Source organism: Sodiomyces alkalinus, assembly GCF_003711515.1.
Source record: "Sodiomyces alkalinus F11 unplaced genomic scaffold SODALscaffold_4, whole genome shotgun sequence".
Taxonomy (NCBI): domain Eukaryota; kingdom Fungi; phylum Ascomycota; class Sordariomycetes; order Glomerellales; family Plectosphaerellaceae; genus Sodiomyces; species Sodiomyces alkalinus.
Genome location: NW_021167082.1, coordinates 1,783,873 through 1,804,794, shown reverse-complemented (window position 1 = coordinate 1,804,794; position 20,922 = coordinate 1,783,873). Strand labels below are relative to the sequence as shown.

At 52.7% G+C, this 20,922-nt stretch overlaps 4 protein-coding genes across 4 annotated transcripts; 3 read left to right on the top strand and 1 right to left on the bottom strand.

The window, feature by feature from the left end:
- Positions 1 to 211: 211 nt before the first annotated feature.
- On the bottom strand, positions 212 to 2,696 carry SODALDRAFT_332819 (triose-phosphate transporter). The gene is made up of 5 exons (XM_028611809.1): positions 2,059 to 2,696; positions 1,911 to 1,978; positions 1,624 to 1,847; positions 1,158 to 1,565; positions 212 to 1,101 (listed from the first exon to the last, which is right to left on the bottom strand). Exons 1-5 carry the CDS (start codon positions 2,196 to 2,198, stop codon positions 712 to 714), a joined length of 1,230 nt encoding a protein of 409 aa, XP_028467189.1. The 5' UTR covers positions 2,199 to 2,696; the 3' UTR covers positions 212 to 711.
- Positions 2,697 to 6,599: 3,903 nt separating this feature from the next.
- On the top strand, positions 6,600 to 9,257 carry SODALDRAFT_332818 (FAD/NAD(P)-binding domain-containing protein). The gene is made up of 6 exons (XM_028611808.1): positions 6,600 to 6,789; positions 6,904 to 6,973; positions 7,073 to 7,153; positions 7,265 to 7,615; positions 7,699 to 8,124; positions 8,202 to 9,257. The coding sequence occupies exons 1-6, from the start codon at positions 6,776 to 6,778 to the stop codon at positions 8,838 to 8,840; spliced, it is 1,581 nt and encodes a 526-aa protein (XP_028467188.1). The 5' UTR covers positions 6,600 to 6,775; the 3' UTR covers positions 8,841 to 9,257.
- A 1,252-nt stretch (positions 9,258 to 10,509) lies between these two features.
- SODALDRAFT_158145 (peroxide stress-activated histidine kinase mak2) lies at positions 10,510 to 18,162 on the top strand. The gene is made up of 3 exons (XM_028606918.1): positions 10,510 to 10,813; positions 10,922 to 13,245; positions 13,316 to 18,162. The coding sequence occupies exons 1-3, from the start codon at positions 10,683 to 10,685 to the stop codon at positions 18,076 to 18,078; spliced, it is 7,218 nt and encodes a 2,405-aa protein (XP_028467187.1). The 5' UTR covers positions 10,510 to 10,682; the 3' UTR covers positions 18,079 to 18,162.
- A 1,932-nt stretch (positions 18,163 to 20,094) lies between these two features.
- On the top strand, positions 20,095 to 20,922 carry SODALDRAFT_158099 (hypothetical protein). The gene has a single exon (XM_028606917.1). The coding sequence runs from the start codon at positions 20,378 to 20,380 to the stop codon at positions 20,810 to 20,812; it is 435 nt and encodes a 144-aa protein (XP_028467186.1). The 5' UTR covers positions 20,095 to 20,377; the 3' UTR covers positions 20,813 to 20,922.

The following is a 20,922-nucleotide window of genomic DNA, read 5'->3' as shown; positions in this document are numbered from 1 at the left end:
AGTATTAGGATTAGTATTAAGATTAAGTTAGTTACTATATTACCTACGATTATTTATAATATATATATATAAATAGGTGCGGTATATATGTATTGTAGTGGTGGTGTTATAGTCCCACTAAAATATCACGTATATGGTTTCGATATTGAAACGTGAGGTCTCCCGATTAAATCCCAAAAAGAAACTATGCTTTGGCATATAATCGCCAAGTCTTTAGTTACTAATTGCTGGCACGGGACTCGGAAACACAAACAGTTCAAGTTGAAAATCTGGAGGCGGCATCACTCGGCATGTTCCACACAGCTGCGAAATTCATTCATTTGCATACATGCATGTCTATCCTTCCGCGCCGTCTTAAGAGTACATCAGATTAGACCCTCGTGGAAGCCATGCAGCCCGGACCCTGCGCTCTGCGCCATTGCTCTTTAGCTGTACAACAGGTAAATACCCGAACTCTTTCAGGCGGAACAAAAAGTAAAAAAGAAACAAGAAATCATAGGTCTCCAATTAGATACAACTCCGGAAATGAGCCTTCCTTCAAAAGAGTTTGTGGGAGGGAAAAAACGTGTAGAAGTTGACCCCAAAGGAGAGGGATCAACTTTGAGTAGCCCGTCAAGTATTGGTTTTGCATGTAGTCGGCAGTCGAATTGGGGATGCCAATATTGATAAGAGTTCGAGGAATCTTAGCAGAGTGTGCTCAGGACTCTGGAATTATAGCCTGAATCTGTCGGTTCCCATCTTGTCGCTGATGCCGTGCATGCTATTGACCAGTCTTTGAGGGTCGTACTCGGGCGCATAGGTTGGCGCCATCTGGCTGAGTATCCAGACGAAAGAGAAAACCGAGAAGACAATGATGCTAAGCTTGCGCAAGATAGGCTTGCGCTGGCCAAAATCTGCCCATTGGCGACCGGCCTCTCCAACATAGCCCTTGAGCTGCTCGTATCCGAGTTTGTAGTAGACCATGCCACCCAGAGCGATGCTGTAACCGAAGAACTGCAGGGCCGTAACTTCGGTGCCCCAAATCATCATGGAAGCGATAACGAGCATGACGTCCTTCAAAACACCGCATAGGGTGAGGACAAGGGAGGAAGTCTTGCCAATCTGGAGACACTATTAATACTCGCGTCATCCAACGACGTCGTGGATTTATGGCTTACCAAGAACACAACCGACACGTTCAGAAGGAACGCACACAAGCCGTTCAAGAAGAAGGTGAACAGACCGACGTTATATACGTCGTCCATGGTGCAACGGGGGATTTCCCAGGCAGCAGCGACGACGAAGTTCATGACAGCGCAAATGGGCGCAAAGTAATATAGGGAAACCAGAGGGTCCATCTTGAAATCGGCAGAGCTGAGAAGACGTTGGACCATGGTCAGCCGCAGAGCTTCGAAGATGACGCCGCCAATCTGGAAGATGACGCCGATCCAGATGAACTTGATCTCGCCAATCGACGCGATGATGACACCAACGACGATGACCGAGACATTAAGGAAAACCCTCAGGTTGGGTGTCGAAACGCCAAGGGACCATCCAGCGAGGAGGACAGCGACAGGTGTGGTAGCCTGCAGTGTGTTAGTGGGTTGCCAAGAAGCAACAATCGTCCAGGGCAGGAATTCTGACCTTGAGCATCTGAATGAAAGCGACCGAGAGGTAGAGGTATGTCAGATTGCCGCAGATCAAACTCAAGCTGAAGAATATGCCGATGGGGACAATAGCCCGGACGTATACACGACTTGTCATCTTGACTGTCTTCCGTCCGTCGAGGAGATGTGTCCATCGTGCGAGGATCTGGGTCATAATAGTCGCAAAGGTGAGATGGTAGGTAGTAAGGATGACGGGGAAGCCTTGTTCCTCTCATATTAGCGCCGCCAATCACTGCGAGAGCAAGTTCTCGATGGGTGGCTTACGGAAGTTGAGGGTATCCAGAATCCATTTGTTGAACAGAATTACGGAAGACGAGAGAGCGATCCAGACACTGTTCAGGAAGAAGCGTCAGTTGCGATGCAAAAGCTGCTTTCAGAGCTTCACGTTCGCCTGTGATCCTGCCGAACTTACACCACATAGAGGACGGGGTGAACAGTGGGTTTCTGAGCCATTTGCTTCTCGGCCTGAGGATTGACGATCGGGAGCATGGGGCCCTTCGAATCGGCGCGAGGGACATCGCCCGACACCCTAGTCTTCTCTTCGGCGGACATGGTAGTCGACGGTATCCTTTATTCTTGCTGAAAGGCTAGCACGGGTAGGTAGTCTTGATGAAAAGTGCAGGTTGAGATAGTATTATATTAGTTGTTGGTCTTTGTTCCGACGATCCGTCAGTCGTGGGGCGTCGTCAAGGTCGCGTCTGAAGTAGGTGCTCGTCGACGTGCGGAAGGGAGTGGGGAGTTGGAGCGAGTGGACAGGACAAGCCAAGCACTTGTTATCGAGGGCGTTTCACGCGGCCTGTAACAGTGCAAATTGGTAGTCCCAAGAGAACAAAAGTAAGTTGCACACCTTAGGTCAAGTCTTGAGCTTGTCACGAGACGGCTGAAGATGACCTGTGGTGGAACAAAAGAAAAAGAATAAGAACGGAGCGTCAAAGGCCACGGGAAGCCTGTCTCTCTCCCAGCTGCGTTAGCACAGAGAGGGGAATAGGTAGAGGAGAGAAGTTGTGTGGGAGGGAAGGACGACGAAGAGGCGCAGGTTAGTCGTTCAACAGAAGGGGGGAAGAAGGAAAATACATCAGGGGAGATGAAATGGATCCCCCACGGCAATGGAAAAAATATTAAAATTTGGCTTCGACCATTGAGCTGCACATGTCAAGGCAAACAAGGGATGGCTTGTCTGTACAAGTACTGTAAAGGTATAGGCACTTAGTTTGTGTTGCAAAACCAGGGAAATTTGCAGCAGCATAATGTTACCAGTATTTAGAACGACCTCTTGTCACCAATACGGTACAACCAAGATGTGTAACTGCATGGAGGGATGCCCCACAGTCCTTCAGGGGCTACCATGCACCGACAGTAACAATAAGATTAGTGGGGAGCTAGTACCTAGGAGTCCTGACCACTACCTACCTTATGCTTCAAGTTCGAACAGCCGGGCCCGAGACTGTTAGCAAGGGGGGCGGGGTTCTTCATGTTGGTATTTCGTACCAAGTGCGAAGCAAATACGATTCGCACTAACATGGCCAGGCTGGCCTCTATTTCCCTTCCAATAGGTATCGGTACGAATGGAACAACAAATCAGAGCTCTCAGACCTTGCCCACGTTCCCATCTACCACTAAACCTGAAAGGGATAAACCTCAAAAGAGACCGATGCTGGAATTTGAATGTGATCATCTTACGAGACTTCGAGAGCAGGTTTCCATCTATAGTATACTTTATCAGATTCCGTGACAGTGTCTAATAAGAGAAGATTGACGCAGGTTGATTATCTTTCTATATCATAGTCAGCCTAGTGCTCGGTGAATTGGCTTAGGCATATGAACTATTTCTAGAGTGTTTCATTGGTGACTGTTAAGCCATATTGGCCTCCGTGGACTTTAGGGGGAACGTTTGCGGATCCAAATGGGTTCTATTCGTATTGAATCCAGTCCGACACCCATCGCACCGTTGAACATTATTCCGCAAATGGAGAGTTGACCGTCTTACATGGCCGCCAGACGCTTCTTCGGTCATCCTTCTTCCGGACGACAAAGAAAAGCCACCCTCCATTCCAGATTTGATCCGATGAGCGACTGTCCCGAATCAAGTGGTCCAGCCATCGACCCGTTTTCATGACCGAGATCGCAATCGAAAACAGTGTACATATTCGTACATCGTAGCATCCCTTTGTCGTGTCAAGCAGTCCTGAACCTTAACTGCATCCTTGGCTTCGAAGCTATCGGTGAGTCGTACTGTATCCGTACGAAGCAACACTCTTTTGGGGAAAGGGACGAAACGAAGTATTCGTGGATATTTCGTAAGACCAGGAAACGAGTAATAAGGGTACCGATATGGGCATCCTTTCAGTCCTACCGTCAACCACAGCCGCCTGCCCAGTAGGTATCCGTACCTTGCAATCAAAGCTCTACCGCGCCCGCCTTCGTGCATATGTTATTCCAAGTGGTGTAATTACTCGATCGAGTTTATTCTTGAACATCGAGGAAACGAGGACGGCGAACCTCTCGAGTGGTTTTGCCTCGATCCGGCCTCCGGGATTGTCCACGCAACATGATTCCCAGATTCAGTACACGTGTAGAGGCGTTCAATCCAACTAGGACAATAGTCGATAGCAAGTATCATCGGGTGATAGCGTTAGTAACAGACTTAACGCTTCCGAGTCGGTTAACCTACGGGAGGGGACGAGAGCCTCGGTTTGTAAACGTGGGGTGACTCCGGTAGATGTACGGAGTACGGATACAAAACCTACGTCGTAGATGCCGACGTGAAGAGGTGCGGCGATCACGCCCCCGATCTACAGAAGGTCCATTTTTGGCGTGTTTCAACAAACCTAAGACGGTCAACGTCACCGCCGCTCAGCCAAATGTATCCATCCCTAACTTTGGCCATGCACATTCCCTAGCGAAGACAGAGAGACACGCTAGCTAATCGTCGACAATGGCAAACCCCCATGCCGATACCTCCCATGATAGAAAGCGGCGGATCAGCGTGTACTGGTCTGATGCGATGCTGATGAGCAAGATGGAAAGAGGAGTTTGGACGTTGCCTGCCTACCTACCTTGGGTACTGCTCTGTACGAAGTAATTACTCAGAAACAACCACACTTGTATCCTAACTACCATATGTGCACTACCTAGACTGAAAGGAAGTAATTACGATGTACCGAGTAGTCAGTCTGGCGATCACATTTCTTCTGTCCCGCCGCGATAGCTCAGCGGGTCATCCCGACTTACCCATGACGCCCATTTCGGTCAAATGGCGGTACTTTGTACATACGAAGCAAGATGCCAGTGGTGCCGCGAAATTCATCAACTGGTCTGGGAAAGATTTATCAGCCTTGAAGCTCATCACCTGTCTCCTTTAGGTACCAGTACATCGCAATGAGGCTTCAGGTTGACGGCGGGGACGTATGGGGCCGCGTGTAATTGAGCCCAATTTCCACGAGATTACCTGTGTATGTACGACCTCGCTTTCCGCATGTCATGAGAAGGCTAATTAACTATCCGTAGGTCCGATCCAAGGACGGCAATGCGTTGGTCAGGCTGACAGCACCAGTAGGTAGTTATGTGATGAGAATCGAGTTCATGGTTCTCGTACGGAGCATTGCTTGACTACCTACTTCGTACTATCAGATCCTACGGAGTAGTACGATGTACATAGCTGTCTGACTCCTGGTATCAAACAGGATGGGCGAAAGGGGGAAAGGGGGGAAGAAGGCGGTGTATGGTTGCACAATCAAAGCTTAGGAGGGTCGAAGGAACCGTGGTATCGCCAAATCGTGCAGATCGTCCCCACGCCTGTAGCCACTTTAAACCGTACGAAGTACTAATACTTCATAATACGAACAGAGAGGGGTGGGGGTCTCCCAACTGACCGTGCCTTATGGTCAAGCTTGCTGCGACCCCTGATTGCCGTTTGGCGCTGTGTGGTGCCAATATGTACGGTACACTAAGGTATTGTACTTGCGTAATTACCTGGGTCGTCAGACGCTGGTCTGGTTGGCCAGAGAAGTTGTAAGGGAAGAAACAAGGAAGCGCTCTCGAGATTGTGTTGACCGTGGAAGGCGGGGAAAGAAAAAGGATATCCTTACTCCCTTTATCCTTTGGCTTGATTCGGAGGGCTTGTGAATAGTGGAAATAAGGGTGATAAGTCCGGAGAGAGGTCGAATACCGGTATATGATGTTGCCGCTTCGCTCTCGGTCCCTTTCCATGAAGCGAAAGAGTACTGCGTGTGTATTAGAACGCCCCCTTTAACGTCGTTTGGAACGAGGCTCTCTCCCAAGTACGTACGTTGTATTCGTACAGTATCTCGATGGGTACCTTACGGTACGGAGAAGTGCTGTAATCCAATATGCGGGTCCTTGCGCACCACCAGCAGCGCTTAATCTGCAGCCCACCAAGGCACCACAACTTTACTATTTGGACCCCCTCACCCACCCCTCTTCATCTCTCCTTTTTCTGCCCCTTTTTTCTTCCTTAGTCGTTATGATATACCTACTCACGGAGAGCTTAATGGTCTTTGTACACAATCGACCAGCTTGGTCCTTTCTTCGTAAGAAGAAGTACGGATGGGTTTTGAGTCTGATGCTTCGGAGGACCCAGCCGTTAACAAACCTGAAAAGCACTGTCCTAAGGTACCCGTTTCCCTTACTGAGTCGAAACCGCTGATGACAGTTAAACGGGGAATGTACCCGTAACTTGGTACCTTATGTGTTTCGTGATGAAATAGGTACTTCATATCCACCGACAGGTACGGAGTGTATCTCATGTAATATGAAGCCTACTCCGTACTAACGTCCACCCCAACTGTACCTTGTAACAGAGGGGTAATGTTCCTGGGGACGAAGGAATCGGGGCTGCTCGCACCCCTCTTGGACAGACAGACCCCTGCACCGAGTAATAATCTAGCCCAGCTCCCTTTTTTCTCCCCCAAGTATTATTTCCGTCCTGGTTTACTCCGTACGCATCAGCGACACGCCTGAGAGTAGTGGAACAACATTCGTTTTGTGAAGTTCCGAGTTCAGTTCTCTTTCCCAGCTTTCTCTATCCCGGTTAGAGCTTTCACCTGCATTATTACTGTTCAGAGCATCTTGCCCAACCCTGATTTTCTTTGCCTTTTGCAATCATCGCCATGTGTGCTGACATGTGAGTGACCGACCGGTCACGCGGTTTACGCCGGCCATCCTGAACGCGAGCAACCTTCGAAAACCTCAAGCATCGCATCACAGGAAATCAGCTAACCCGTCTCCTTGCTTATAGAAATGTCGACGTTCTCGTTATTGGCGCTGGGCCGACGGGCCTGGGTGCTGCCAAACGTCTCAATCAGATTGTGCGTCCTCACCGCCTAACCTAAGGCTGCATCGAGTGCAAGCGCTCGCTTTCCCCAACATCGACATTAAGGCACGAAACTGACCCGAACGGCATATAGAATGGCCCCTCTTGGTTGATTGTCGACTCCAACGAAAAGGCCGGTGGTCTCGCTTCTACTGATGTCACCCCGGAGGGCTTTGTACGTCTATTGTCCTGTTTGCTTCCATTGCCATGCTTCTTTCTTCACCCCTCCTTCGGATCCCGCCGCACTACAGACCAACCAACAGTATTAATTGAGGAGTTCTGGTAGCTCTACGATGTCGGCGGCCACGTCATCTTTTCCCACTACAAGTACTTCGACGACTGTCTTGACGAGGCGCTGCCCAAGGAGGACGACTGGCACACGCACCAACGTATCTCCTACGTCCGCTACAAGGGCCTCTGGGTCCCCTATCCCTTCCAGAACAACATCTCCATGCTTCCCAAGGAGGACCAGGTCCTCTGTATGGACGGCCTGATTGATGCTGCCATGGAATGCCGTGTCGCCAACACAAAGCCCAAGGACTTTGACGAGTGGATCCTGCGCAACACGGGCGAGGGCATTGCCAACATCTTCATGCGGCCCTACAACTACAAGGTGTGGGCAGTTCCCACTACCAAGGTCAGTACTGCCCCATCTTCTCACTCTGGCACACGTCTGTTCTCGCGTCATGTTGGAATTGGGCGCTAACCGATACCGGATAGATGCAATGTGCCTGGCTTGGCGAGCGAGTTGCTGCTCCCAATCTGAAGCTTGTTACCAAGAACGTCGTTCTGAACAAGATCGCCGGCAACTGGGGTCCGAACGCGACGTTCCGCTTCCCTGCCCGTGACGGCACTGGCGGCATCTGGATCGCCGTGGCCGACACTCTTCCGGAGGACAAGAAGCGATTCGGCAAGAAGGGCGAGGTTGAGAAGGTGGACGCCGAGAACAAGATTGTTACTCTGGGAGACGGCACGACAGTCAAGTACAACAAGCTCATCTCGACCATGGCTGTTGATGCACTCGTCGAGAAGATGGGTAACCAAGAACTCGTGACTTTGTCCAAGGGTCTCTTCTACTCGACCACCCATGTCGTTGGTGTAGGCATTCGCGGCGAGCGGCCAGAGCGCATTGGCGATAAGTGCTGGGTATGTGACAAGTTGAGTCCTGTGGCCTCCTTGGCGTGTTTTGTCGGTACGACGGTCTCTAATTTCCTGGTCTGCAGCTGTACTTCCCCGAAAGCAACTGCCCGTTCTACCGCGCTACCATCTTCTCCAACTATTCTCCTTACAACCAGCCAGAGGCCAATGTTAAGCTTCCGACGATGTACTTCGCCAACGGCGCCAACGCCGAATCGTCCGAGGCCAAGGAGGGCCCTTACTGGTCGATCATGTTGGAAGTATCGGAATCTTCGATGAAGCCGGTTGACCAGGAGAACCTTCTCAAGGACTGCATCCAGGGCCTCATCAATACTGAGATGATCAAGGAAGAGGACGAGATCGTCTCTACCTACCACCGCCGTTTCGACCACGGTTACCCCACTCCTTCGTTGGAGCGTGAAGGTGTCCTCACGGAACTTCTTCCCAAGCTGCTCGACATGGACATCTACTCCCGCGGGCGATTCGGAAGCTGGAGATACGAGGTCGGCAACCAGGACCACTCTTTCATGCTTGGCGTCGAGGCGGTGGACAATATTCACAGCGGTGCCGTTGAGCTCACCCTCAATTATCCCGACTTTGTGAACGGCCGCCAAAACACTGAGCGACGACTCGCGCAGAGCTTCGTTTTCGCGCCCACCACGACAGCCCAGCTTAACGGAAGCCAGGATCTTCCCACCCGAGAGCGTGCTGGCTCCAGGGCTTAAGAGAGTCCCGCGTTGTCGAAAGTTGTCCAAATAGGTCAAACTAAAATGTGGCAACATCCTCGGCTGTTGCTGATCAGGCCGTAAAAGGCCCTCAAGGGTGAAAACCTGGCGATGTGGCCATGATCACCGCGCGATCGGGAACTCCTCGTCGCCGGTGAACATGAAGTTTAGGAGAACGGAATCCGTGGAAGAAGGAAAGGAAACATAATGAACGAGCTATGTTGACGGAAGCTGCGACGATGCTTATAAAGAGATATCTAGGCTTTATATTACGGCCTGGGTACGGATGGACTGGATGCATATGTAGATTCCCTCCCTAATCGTAGAAAACTGGTGTGCGCGAAGGCGACATGGAAGGCTTTTGTCTGTTGAGGGAATTATAGAGCGAGCAACAATAGACATACAAGTGGAGCCAAGTTTCTGACGATCTTACTATACTGGTGTTTCGTGATCCTGCAACGCTCTTGACCGAGTCATGATCAAACATGTTGCAATTTTCTTCTGCCCTGTCTGTGTGGTCGGAGTTTTCTGGTCCCAAGTATTCATGGCCGGACGAAGAATATGTTGATTACCTGTAGTTGGCCAAGCTAAGGTACCTTAATAAGCGCCTCCCCCTCCCCATCTCAGAGTGTACTGTGTATTGTCTTTAATGGCAGGTTCGAACCTTGGAGGACCTACTCTGGCTGAAGAAATCAAGATACGAATATAGGTAAGTACGAAGAGGGAGGTTTATTACCTAGGTACCTACCTACCCGGGTTTGGCTGGTTACAGGTCAGAGCCCGATGGACTGGTCAGATGTCGCACGTCTTAGAATATTATGTTGACAGCGATATCTCTTGTCCTGGCTCTGGTTAGTGCAAAATTCTCTGTTCGAGCTCTAACCTATCCCCCCCCCTAACCGGGTAGGTAGGTAGCGACCTTTCGTTGAACGGATTTATTAGGTAAATACGTAATTGCTATTGAACATGCTCCTGTTGGTCGATTGTCACACCGACCAACCCAAAGCTTGCCCACTTGAACTTCACTCGGAATAATATTATTAATGTGTACAGAGTACAGCCAGGTCTTCAAAATAACCGAAGCACTTTAGATAGTCACATCATGCAGTTCACGTTGGTACTTTCGGGGACCCACTGTGCCAGTACTTGCAGAAAATGATTCGTCCCAGCTGCATTCGTACATAGGTAGTAACTGCCAAAATCTGGAACTGGGTTGGAGGAGATCAGTTGCCTTGTGATAAACTGGACCACAGCCCTTCATCCAGGTGGTGTCGTTCCTCTCGCTCTCGAATCGTCGAAACCGGAAAACTTCAGGACAGCCAGACGACTGACTGTCCGTCCAACTCGGCACCAACGGATCACGTTGGGAAAGCGTGACCGATCCTGGAAGCCGCGGGTTTTTTTTTATTCCTTCTTTTCTACGGAGAACTCGGGACGACGACACTGTTCTGTAGTTCGCGGTATTTCGAGCTCAACGAAGAAAGAGTCCAACTGACGGAGTCAACAATCCGAAATTCACCAGCCCACGAACCCGACCCAGCCGACAAAATTTGCCGCAGTGATCCATTCTCGTACCGAAGCTCTGGAGCCGCTCGACTTCTCTCGTCGTTTACAACTACGCAAAAAAGGGCGCTGTCGCGACGACGGGCCCACGCAGTCGCCAGATTACCCCAGCCCTTCGAAACCTCGCCATGGCCGCTCGCGATTAGCAGGTTTTAACCATGTTGCATGCTCCCGCGTGAATTAACAGCTTGCGTCCACTTTGCGACGCTCGAGAAAACTTCCCCCTCCCTTTTGGACGAATATCTTGACTCCCCATGATCTCGCACCTCTCTCGTCAATATGGACGGTGCTGCAATTGTGTCGGACGATCATCTCGATCCGCCTTCCAGGCTCTTTGAACGTCTTCGCCAGATCGCAGGCTACACCTGGGACGACACTCAACCTCCGTTTCACACATCATATGATATCTGGTAAAGACTGCCCCTCCCCCTACCCCTACCCCTCTGTCTGTTCTTCCGTCTCGTTTCCTCCTCGAAGCCGTCCGTCACCGTTCGATTCTGACCAGTCTCTTCGTCTAGGCAAGTGGTAGGAACCAGATTCGTCTCCCCCTTTTCACCACAACCCACTGCCTCTAGTCCCGGATCCGCCGCAAGGTTACAGTCCGGCCGACCATCACCGTCCGAATACCCCGGTCCTCATGGCATACTCGGATCCGTTTCGTCCACCGACGCAAGTAGCGAATTAACAGCTGGATCCCCTTCTGCGCTGACCTCGAATCCGGAGACCCCGTATGTAGAAGAGCCCGTAGTGGCTCGCATCTCGTACCACGTACTCCGCGAGGAAAGGACGTTCTACATAACCAAAAACCTCATAGCGTCGGTCGACGATGACGGTGAACATATTGCCAAGCCTGTGGACCTCGTCCGCTTGGCATCTCAGCCCACCGACCGCGGGACGATTATCGTCGCCATATACCAATATGCCGGCCGCAATGACCTCTTCGACCTGATAGACATGGGGCCTGCCTTCTACCGGACCCGCAAGGTCGGCGACCATTATGAGGCCTACCGGCAGGAAGACTCCCAACTGAAGCCTCCCATCAGCCTGCCCAAGTTTATGGACTTCGCAGTTGGTGCGGCACAGTGCCTGGAAATTCTTCACTACGGCCAGGGCACCACGCACGGCGAGATCCGACCAGATGCATTCCACTTCAACATGGAAACGAATCGAGTCAAGCTCGTCGCACTTGGCACCGGTACCAGGTCTTTCGAGAATCGACTCCAGAGCTCAGCCTGGTCGAATTTGTCGAAGGAACTGGGAGCTAAGAACAAGCTGTTGTATATTAGCCCGGAGCAGACCGGTCGCATGCCCGCCGAGCCTGACAGCAGGACTGATATTTACTCTCTGGGCATCGTTTTCTGGACCCTGCTCGCTCAGCGGCCCGTGTTCGAGGGTGACAGCCCCTTGGACATTGTCCATTCTGTTTTGAAAGGCAGCATACCTCGCCTGTCCAATGTGAGGCAGGATGTGCCGGCAGTCCTGTGCGATATCATTGAGAAATGCACTGCCATGCGGGTGGGAGACCGGTATCATTCGGCCAGCGGTCTGCGACATGACTTGGTCAAGGTACGGCAATTCTTGAACGAAGGGGATCGACAAGCCCTCGATAAATGGACCATCGCGGAGAAGGACGTCTCATCCTTCTTCATCCTGCCGACCATAATGATTGGCCGTCAAAAAGAGCAGAACGAGTTGCTCAGGGTCATTGATCGAGTCGCCAAAAGCCACGCAATGAGCTCCAAGGCCACTAATAGCAGAGTCTCCGAAGGATCAACCCCGTCGACCGAGGTCCCAGACACCGGGACCGTGTCGAGCGAGGGTGCCAGTTCTGCCGAGGGCAACGCCCTGCGTAGCGGGTCGTTCGCGCAAACTTCGTCCTCGGATCCTAGGCAGACAAGGGCGAGCTTTGTCCCCTCTGTGCTCTCCGACTCCCAGACCATTTCCGGGGAGACTATCGCATCGTCTAATTCCGGCTCATTGGCTCGTATGGCAAGGCCCTGGGAAAGGCACCACTCCGTGTCTGTCGAGGCCAGGAGCTTGGGCGACGGCATGGGGCCCACAGCCGAGACAAACCGCCATAGCCTTGCTGCCTCTGCTGAGCCGACCTCATCGAGCCTTTCGCGACAACTCGGTTCAGCCAAGTTCCGGTGCCGAGGCCTCTGTGAAATTGTGACCATAGAGGGCGTTGCGGGTCTGGGCAAAAGCTTCTTATCCCAGTCCGTCTTCGCGGAAGCCAGAAAAAGGGGCTACTTTGTCACGGCCAAATTTGACAGTGCGCGCAGGCAGGCTTTTGGGCCTTTGCTTAAGTTGCTGTCCTCGTTATTCAAGCAAGTCTTCGGCGAGAAGCATACCAACACCCCGTTCCATCTTACACTGAAGCAATGCATCCGTCCCGTGTGGCCAATGCTCGCCAAAATGCTCGGGCTACCCGAGCATCTTCTTGGAGCCATTGATACCTCTCTGGCACGATCGCCGTCTACTTTTCAGCCGAGGCCCGGCAGGATAGCGAGCGTCAAGCGGCGGTCGCCGGACAACTCGCCTACACTCTTGCCCCAGAACCCGAGCGTTTCGTCACAGCCATCACAGGATCTTCTCCGAGCTGGAACTTCTACAATGAATACGCGGTTAATGAACACTTACCTGGATGTCCTTCGAATGTTCACATCCCACAAGTTCGTTTGTTTTGTCCTCGACGATCTTCATTACGCAGACAGCGAGTCTCTGGAACTGGTGTCCCAGATCATTGCCGCACGGCTGAAGATGGTCATCGTTCTGACCTACCGGCCCGACGAAATCTCTCCCGAAACAATCGAGACCATCATCAACCCCCTCGAAGCTGACGGTAAGTCTTTGAGAGATGCTCAACTGCGTTACATGTGTAGTGTGACCGAACCCGCTCACGTTATTCACAGAGTACACCCGTTCGGGGTGCCCAGTTGTTACGAAAATCCCTCTGAATCCACTGAGCGAGAACGATATTGTGCAGTACGTTGCGACCACGCTATGTCGGCCAAAAGAGGAGATTCAGCCATTGGCACTCGTCATCCAGTCCAAGACGGCTGGAAACCCTTTCTACATGAGGGAGATGCTCAGCGCTTGTTACCGCAGCAAGACCATTTGGTACGATTACAAGGACGGTAACTGGCATTACGATCTTGACCGGCTGTTCGACCAGTTCAAGACAGAAGAAGGTTACGATGTTCTTGATACGGATTTTATCACCCAGAGACTAGAAGAGCTGCCGCCAGCTTCTAGAGCCTTTTTGGCTTGGGCCTCTCTTCTCGGCTACACCTTCTCCTTTGACCTGGTTTGTCGTCTCATGAGCGGCGAATTTCAGTATGCGGAAGAAGATGGCCAGTGTTCCGAGCCAGGCGATCGCTGCCCCATCTATTCAAACGACGATGCCGTTGCTGGTCTCCAGGCTGCAGTGACAGCCTGCATTCTTGTGCCCGGCGAAACCGACGACAGATTCCGCTTTGCGCATGATCGCTACATACAGGCGTCGGCAAACCTCAAGGAATGCAATGCCCGCAAAATGCGATTCATAATCGCACAAACGCTCCTGAAATACTATTCTTCCGATTCTCGGGCCAGAGATATTGCCGCCTCTCACATTTGCGATTCCGTCGGCATTGTCAAGCGACGGGTTCACTGTCGCCAGCCATTCCGCAAGTTGCTGCTCGAGTGCGCGTTGGCTGCGACGGAAAATGGCGCCCGGCCCACGGCGGCCAAGTACTATTCCACAGCAGTTGCCCTTCTGCAGCCCAATCCGTGGGACGATAACGCCGTGGATGTTTCGTACGATGAGACGATACGCCTCCATATACGAGCCGCGGAATGCAGTATCTACATCAACCAGAACGACGAAGCTTGCGAACTTCTCTCGGCCGTCTTCAAGTTCGCGCGGACGCCGCTTGATAAAGCTCTTGCCTATGTGCTACAGGCCAGGATATTTGCGCAGGCCGGGGATGCTATGGCTGAGGTCCTCTCTCTGGAAGATTGCCTTCGCACCATGAAGGTCGACTTTGACAGTAACCCGACGTACGAGATGTGCGACAGAGAATTCGAGCGGTTAGCGATCAAGATTCAGACCATGGACAAGGATGAGCTTATGAACCCGCCCGTCTCTTCGGACACCAGTCTGCCGTCTATAGGGGCGGTGCTCGCGGAGGCAGTCGGCTCGGCATGGTGGAGTGATAACCTCCGATACTATCACCTCGCGCTGGTCATGCTGGATCTGCACCTGACCTTGGGGGCATATCCGCAGTCGGGTCTTGCCTTTCTATACTTTGGAATCATCGCGCTCTCCCGGTTCAGCATGGTGGGACTCGCGGTCGAGGTTGGAGACGTCTGCATTGAGCTGATCGATAGATTCCGCGACCCTTTCTCTATGGCCAGGGGCTACATGATTTACGGGAATTTTCTCGGGCATGTCCACTTCCCCATCTCCGTCGCTCTGGCTCATCTGGAGGGCTCGGTGGAGTACGCTGCCACGGCTGGTGACAGGATCTCATTCATCTTGAGCGCGGGGTTCTCTGCGCTCCTTAAGCTATACGCGAGCGAAAATTGCGCAGACCTCGAGGCGTTTTGCCAATACCAATGCGAAGGCATCCAAGGATGGAAGGAGGACACAAGGGGTGGCACGCTGCTCATCGCAGTGCGACAGGTCTGCCGTGCTCTTCAGGGCAAAACGCGGACAGGAGACCCGCAGCAAGTCGTGACGGATGACAAGTTCAACACAGCTGCTTACAAGTCCTGGCTTTCGGTGAGTTGCCGGAATGGAAACCGCTCCATCCTCTTTTATGAGACGCTTGAGATTGTCCCGCTCTACCTATATGGCCACTACGACCGCGCCATTGAGATGGGAGAGGTCTGTTATGCCAACATTGACGACTTGTGGTCGTCGCGTAACAGCCGGATGTTCATGTTCTTTTATGGGCTTTCCCTCGCTGGAAGGATGTTTCGCCGAATCGATGACCCAAGGTTCGACCCCACCGCGGAGGAAATACAAGCGTGCATCGAGCAGCTCTCGGAACTCACGAGAAGCATAAAACAGTGGGAAGTGTACAACGGCATAAACTACGCTGCATGGTCAAAGATGCTCGATGGTCAAATCTGCGAATTGCGCCGAGACTTTGGGGGCGCCATTCGACTCTATGAAGAGGCCCTAGACAACGTGGAGGAGCAAAACTGCACTTTTGACGAGGCGTTGGGAAACAGTCTCATGGCAGGCGTCTTCGTTGGCCGGAAAGCGAGGCGGTCAGCCAGAGCCGCGATGAAGGAGGCCGTCTCCCTTTATAGAAAACTGGGGGCTGTTGGCGTGGCCAACTACATCGAGGAGGAACATGCTCTTTTGCTTCACGGGCCTACGCGCAATCCCAGGACCGTAGATGCCGGGGTACAGACAGACTTCGCCGGAGATACTGGCCCCGCCTCTTTCCGACCTGCAGACAGACAGGAGGCCGAGGAGGTGGCCATAGCCGCACGGAGTGCGGCGGATCTCAAGGGTGAGCAAATCGGAGCCTGGCGCGGCTCGGTGAACATGCAGACCGAAGCGGGAGCTGGCCTACCTGCACTCGATATGATCGACTTGCACGCGATCCTCCTCTCTTCCCAAGTCATCTCGGCCGTCCTCAATGTGGACCAGCTGCTCGAGACGATGTGTGACGTGATACTGCAGACATGCGGCGGCACGGCAACGCTGGCCGCCATCGTGGTCCGCGACCCGCAAGGATGGTGCCTTGCCGCAAGCGGTGACCCCGAACGGGGGGCAAAGACGCCAGAGACGCGCGAGCTCATTTCTTCGACGCCCCTAGTGGAAGAGAACGTGATCCTCTACTGCACACGGTTCCGGGAGACGCTCTTCATTCCCGACATTCTCAACGATGAGCGATTCGGTAACGTGAGCGAGACGTGGTCGCAGAGGAATCCTCTCAGCAAGGCCATCATCGCCATACCCATCTCCCGTGGTGCTGGTGAAGATGGCCTTCTCGGTGTGCTGTATCTCGAGGGCGAGCCCGGATCGTTCACAGACCGCAACGTGTCTGTCCTCCAGCTGCTGGTCAACCAGATCGGCATTAGCTACTCGAATTCGCTCGCGATGAAGGCTGTGGAGAAGGTGTCCAACGAGAACGAGCACAACGTGTTGGCCTTGAAGCAGACGGTAGCCCTTGCTCAGGAGGCGGAAGCCAAAGCCTGGATTGCCGAAGCCGAGGCGAAACGCAACGTGAAGATCGCCGAAGAGGCATCTAGGGCCAAGTCGATCTTCCTGGCAAACGTGTCTCATGAGCTGCGGACGCCTCTGAACGGCGTGATCGGCAACTCGGAACTGCTTCGTGAAAGCAACCTCAACAAGGAGCAGCTCGAGATGGCCGACTCCATCCGCGTATCGGCCGACCTACTCCTAGCAGTGATCAACGATATCCTCGACTTCTCGAGGATGGAAGCTGGGAAGATTGAACTGTACGTCATTGCCTTCAACCCAGAGGAGATGGTGCGGGAGGTTGTTCGTGCCGTATCGTACAGCAACCGGCAGAAGACGAAGCAAAAGAATGTCGCCATCATCCAAGACATTCGTCTGCCGTCGATGCTCATATACGGCGACCCCATCCGGCTTCACCAGGTGCTAGGAAACCTCATCAACAACAGTCTGAAGTTCACTGAAAATGGGTCGGTCATCATCGGGGTGTACGTGGAGAAGGAGACGAGTGACAAGGTGACGCTCACGTTCAAGGTGCAAGACACGGGCATCGGGATCCCCTCGGAACAGTTGAAGAACCTATTTCAACCGTTCAGTCAGGGGGATGCGAGCACGGCGAGGAAGTATGGGGGCAGCGGACTTGGGCTGAGCATCTGCAAGTCTTTGATCGAAACGCTGATGAAGGGGGAAATTAAGCTCGAAAGCGAGGAAGGGGTTGGAACGACGGCGTCCTTCTCGGTGACATTCGAGAAGGCCAAACCGGATGTGAACGTCGGCGATGCGCACGCTACGAGGGTCCCTCCACTCATCGACCGGTTCACTGCCCTTCCGACGGCGCAGCTGGAGCAATCTCTCAACCCCTTTTTCCAACTGACGACCATACCAAAGGATCAGATCCGGATCTGCATCGCCGAGGACAACGCGATCAACCAGAAGATAGCGATGGGATACTCGTACAGGCTCGGCTATAAGACGGTGGATACCTACGAGAATGGGATGAAGGCCGTGGAAGGGTTGCGGCAGAAAGCGAAGGAAGGCCAGCCATATCACGTTGTTCTCATGGACGTGCAGATGCCGGTCCTCGATGGGTATGAGGCGACCAGGGTGATTCGCAGGGAGCCTATCGATGCCGTCCGCAAGGTTCTCATTATAGCCATGACGGCGTCGGCTATTCAGGGGGACCGGGAGAAATGCCTGGCGGCCGGAATGAACGACTACATTGCGAAGCCGGTCCGTGTCGACGTGCTGGAGAAGAAGCTCAACAACTACGTCAGTCCTCGCGGCGCGGCGATGACGGCCTTGACGCCGCTACGGGGTGCGGCAGCTCGGCGGACGGCATCCCACCAAACCACACTAGCAAGTCCGTCCCGCGTCATGGACAATGACCTGGGCGGCTCGACCGTGCGCTCGGCCTTACCGATCCGAGATCAACCGGCAGTCGACAGCCCGACGTCAAGCGACTCGGCCGGATATTAGAATACGTCTGACCGATTGATACAGCAGCAGCAGCAGCAGCAGCAGTCCAGTCACAGGCAGACTTGATCAATATGACCAGCCCCGTTCTTTGGCCACGCCGGGCAAGGACCAAAACGGAAAGGTTTGTCTCTCTACCAAGACTTTCCCCGCTGCAATGAGGCGAGCGCGATGCCGTCAGAAAGGCGGAAGACGAGTCAAGGGGAGTGTAACCTAGACATGTTTGAATGGGAGGCCCAAGAGATGGTAGAAGGGTTCTGTGGGGACAGGGACAAGGGATTTTGTTTCCGGTTAGAGGACGTTAATGGGCGTCGTAGATGGACAAGTGATACAATTCGTTTGTGAGATAGAACGGGAGGAAACGGGAGGGCGAAGGCAGGTCAGCCAGCTTTGGCCTTGCATTTTCCCTTTCGCTTTTGATACGCGATTTCGATTTTTCACCATGAGACGGACGACATGAAAGAGTATGTATGCATGGCTGCTGGACTGGGAGGATTTTACGGACGGAAGTTGGAGCTTCGAGCGATACAACTACTAGCATGGACTCGGGATTTCACTCTTATTTCATCGAGAGTCCGACGATAGATACACCGACTTGGGACTAACTCGGGTAAGATGCAACTGGATCATCAGTTACGGACATTTGTCTCGTTCATCTCGACGTCATTTGAGGCAAAAGAGATTGGAAAGGGGGAGGACGAAGGGCGGCTGGGGAAGCGAGACGAAGAAATATGACTTTCTCTAGACATTCATACCACCGAGATCTGCCTGCTTCTGGTGAAGAAGCTTTATTTATCTCACCACGATGACCAAGTGCTCATTGGTCTCAGCTGCATGGCGACGCTTCTACTTCTCCATCCGCACATCGGAGCATCGGAGCATCGGAGCATCGGACGATCCTTGTCTGGTCGTTCCTTTTGCTGGCTCCTATGAATCCGAATTTTGCGTCTTGCATATTTATAGGCTCGGAGCTCGGAACCCCCGAAGACAGGTCAAGTCCCACGAGGACATCCTGAATCTCGAGACATACGGCTGCATGCAGGTCACGTGTTCTTCTGCACGTGGAGAACACCCGAGGATCACGAGTGGCTTCGGGAGGGGTTGGAGCTTGTCTCCTCGAATCCACCCAACCTTCTTATTTATATATACGCACGAATATATATTAAAGAAACAAAGTGACGTTATATTGTTGCTTTCTTTTCTCTCTACCATCTGAGACATGCAGCGGTTTAGACACATCTTGGCTTTGGGTCGAGCCATGCAGAGAGCCTCGTGTATGTCGAAGGCCATGCACTTCCCCGGAACGAGGGAGCTAGACAGACAGCATCGTACCGAAAAACGCCACGCATTTGAACCCCGGGGGGGGAACTTCACCACATAAGCGGTATTATTGACTCCGTGTTCTCTGTTCTCTTCCCTCTCCGTCCTGTGTCTCTCTTTCTCTCTCTCTCTCTCTCTCTCTCTCTCTCTCTTTTACACACTCTCTTCTGCTGACGTCCAGTTGGTGTGGGGAGGGGGTGGGGGGTGGAGGTGGAGGTGGAGACGGAGACGGGGACGGGGACGGAGACGGAGACGGAAGGAGAGGGAAAGCTTGCTTTTTACGAAGATAAAGGATGCAAGGAAAGCAAGGGGAGCACGAGTCCCCCGGGGCTTGAGCAGACAGACATCGGAAGACGTCGTAACCGGGGAAAACTTCTCGTGGTCGGTGGTCGATATTCGGGGGAGACATCAACATAAGGGTACCTAGGTATTCCGGGGCGGCATAAGCGGGCTACGAAGTAATGGGGAAAAGGGGAAGCACGGATGTCTAGACCATGCCCCTTTTCCTTCATGGTTTCCGAAAGGAGAAGAAAAGATCTCGCCAGCTGGCACGGAGTCCGAAGTCTTGAAATAGGGACATTCCCTTACGAAACGCCTACCACTACGGAGGATGGAGCACGGAATAGGGAAGGGAGTAATACCACTACCACTTCTTGGTAAGCCCAGATTTGGCAAGGCTCCCGGCGCCCTCCTTACACCACTAACAGCTACAACGTAACTACGCTGTACCTGGTTTCTGGCTACGGGGGTAGTGCTAGTCAATCTGAGCTCGGAGCTGCCATGGCCAGAGCCATATCTGGAGGATGATGCGGTGGTGCAGACGCGACTATCATGCGTATGACCCGATCAAGGGCGTATGACCCGATCAAGGCAAAAAGACGAAAATCGTCCATGGATGTTGGGGGACATCCTTCCATCCAAGATCCCAATAGACAGGAATTGATTGATTGCTTTGTTTGGGACATACCGAAGCAAGAAGGGAATGACGTTGCTATGTCCTGGAACTGGGGAATTTGGAGGTTGGGACGATAAAATATTCGGTTCCATCGCCCTCGATCGAAGCCTTCTTTCGTTGCTCTTCTATTTTCTTTATTTTTCTTATTTTTCTCCCTATTCTATCAAGAAACAACTAAACCGAAAGACAAAACGTCACCCGAATCGTAGCTCTCTCCGCTGCCGGGGATCACTGCGGAGAAGACCCCGGACCGGTGAGGAAAGACAAGATAATAATAATAAGAAGAAGAAGAAGAAAAAAAGGCTCGGGGGATGCCGAGGGAGCACGGACAACCCGGGGCCGAGGGATGCCGTTTGTTGCCTTGATCCACATGGGAAGTTACTCTCCCCGATTCGTCGTTTCATCTCTTGCCAGGGCAGGGGTCCGAGGGTCCAGCACGTTGACTGCCCTAGGCATCTCTGATCAGCAGAGTGTGTCGTGTGGTTGTGTGGGATTTCCCAAGTGACAGGACGAACGAACGATGGGCTGGCGCCCAACCCCCATGTCGAGGAACGAGCGGAAACGCTGCGCCG

Coding starts and splice junctions, on each gene's coding strand:
- SODALDRAFT_158145 (XM_028606918.1), top strand. CDS start 10,683: ATGGACGGTGCTGCAATTGTGTCGGACGATCATCTCGATCCGCCTTCC. Junction 10,814..10,921: donor CACACATCATATGATATCTG/GTAAAGACTGCC, acceptor CTCTTCGTCTAG/GCAAGTGGTAGGAACCAGAT. Junction 13,246..13,315: donor CAACCCCCTCGAAGCTGACG/GTAAGTCTTTGA, acceptor CGTTATTCACAG/AGTACACCCGTTCGGGGTGC.
- SODALDRAFT_158099 (XM_028606917.1), top strand. CDS start 20,378: ATGACGTTGCTATGTCCTGGAACTGGGGAATTTGGAGGTTGGGACGAT.
- SODALDRAFT_332819 (XM_028611809.1), bottom strand. CDS start 2,198: ATGTCCGCCGAAGAGAAGACTAGGGTGTCGGGCGATGTCCCTCGCGCC. Junction 1,848..1,910: donor TCTGGATACCCTCAACTTCC/GTAAGCCACCCA, acceptor GAGAGGAACAAG/GCTTCCCCGTCATCCTTACT. Junction 1,566..1,623: donor CTTTCATTCAGATGCTCAAG/GTCAGAATTCCT, acceptor AACACACTGCAG/GCTACCACACCTGTCGCTGT.
- SODALDRAFT_332818 (XM_028611808.1), top strand. Junction 6,974..7,072: donor CCAAACGTCTCAATCAGATT/GTGCGTCCTCAC, acceptor AACGGCATATAG/AATGGCCCCTCTTGGTTGAT. Junction 7,616..7,698: donor GGGCAGTTCCCACTACCAAG/GTCAGTACTGCC, acceptor GATACCGGATAG/ATGCAATGTGCCTGGCTTGG.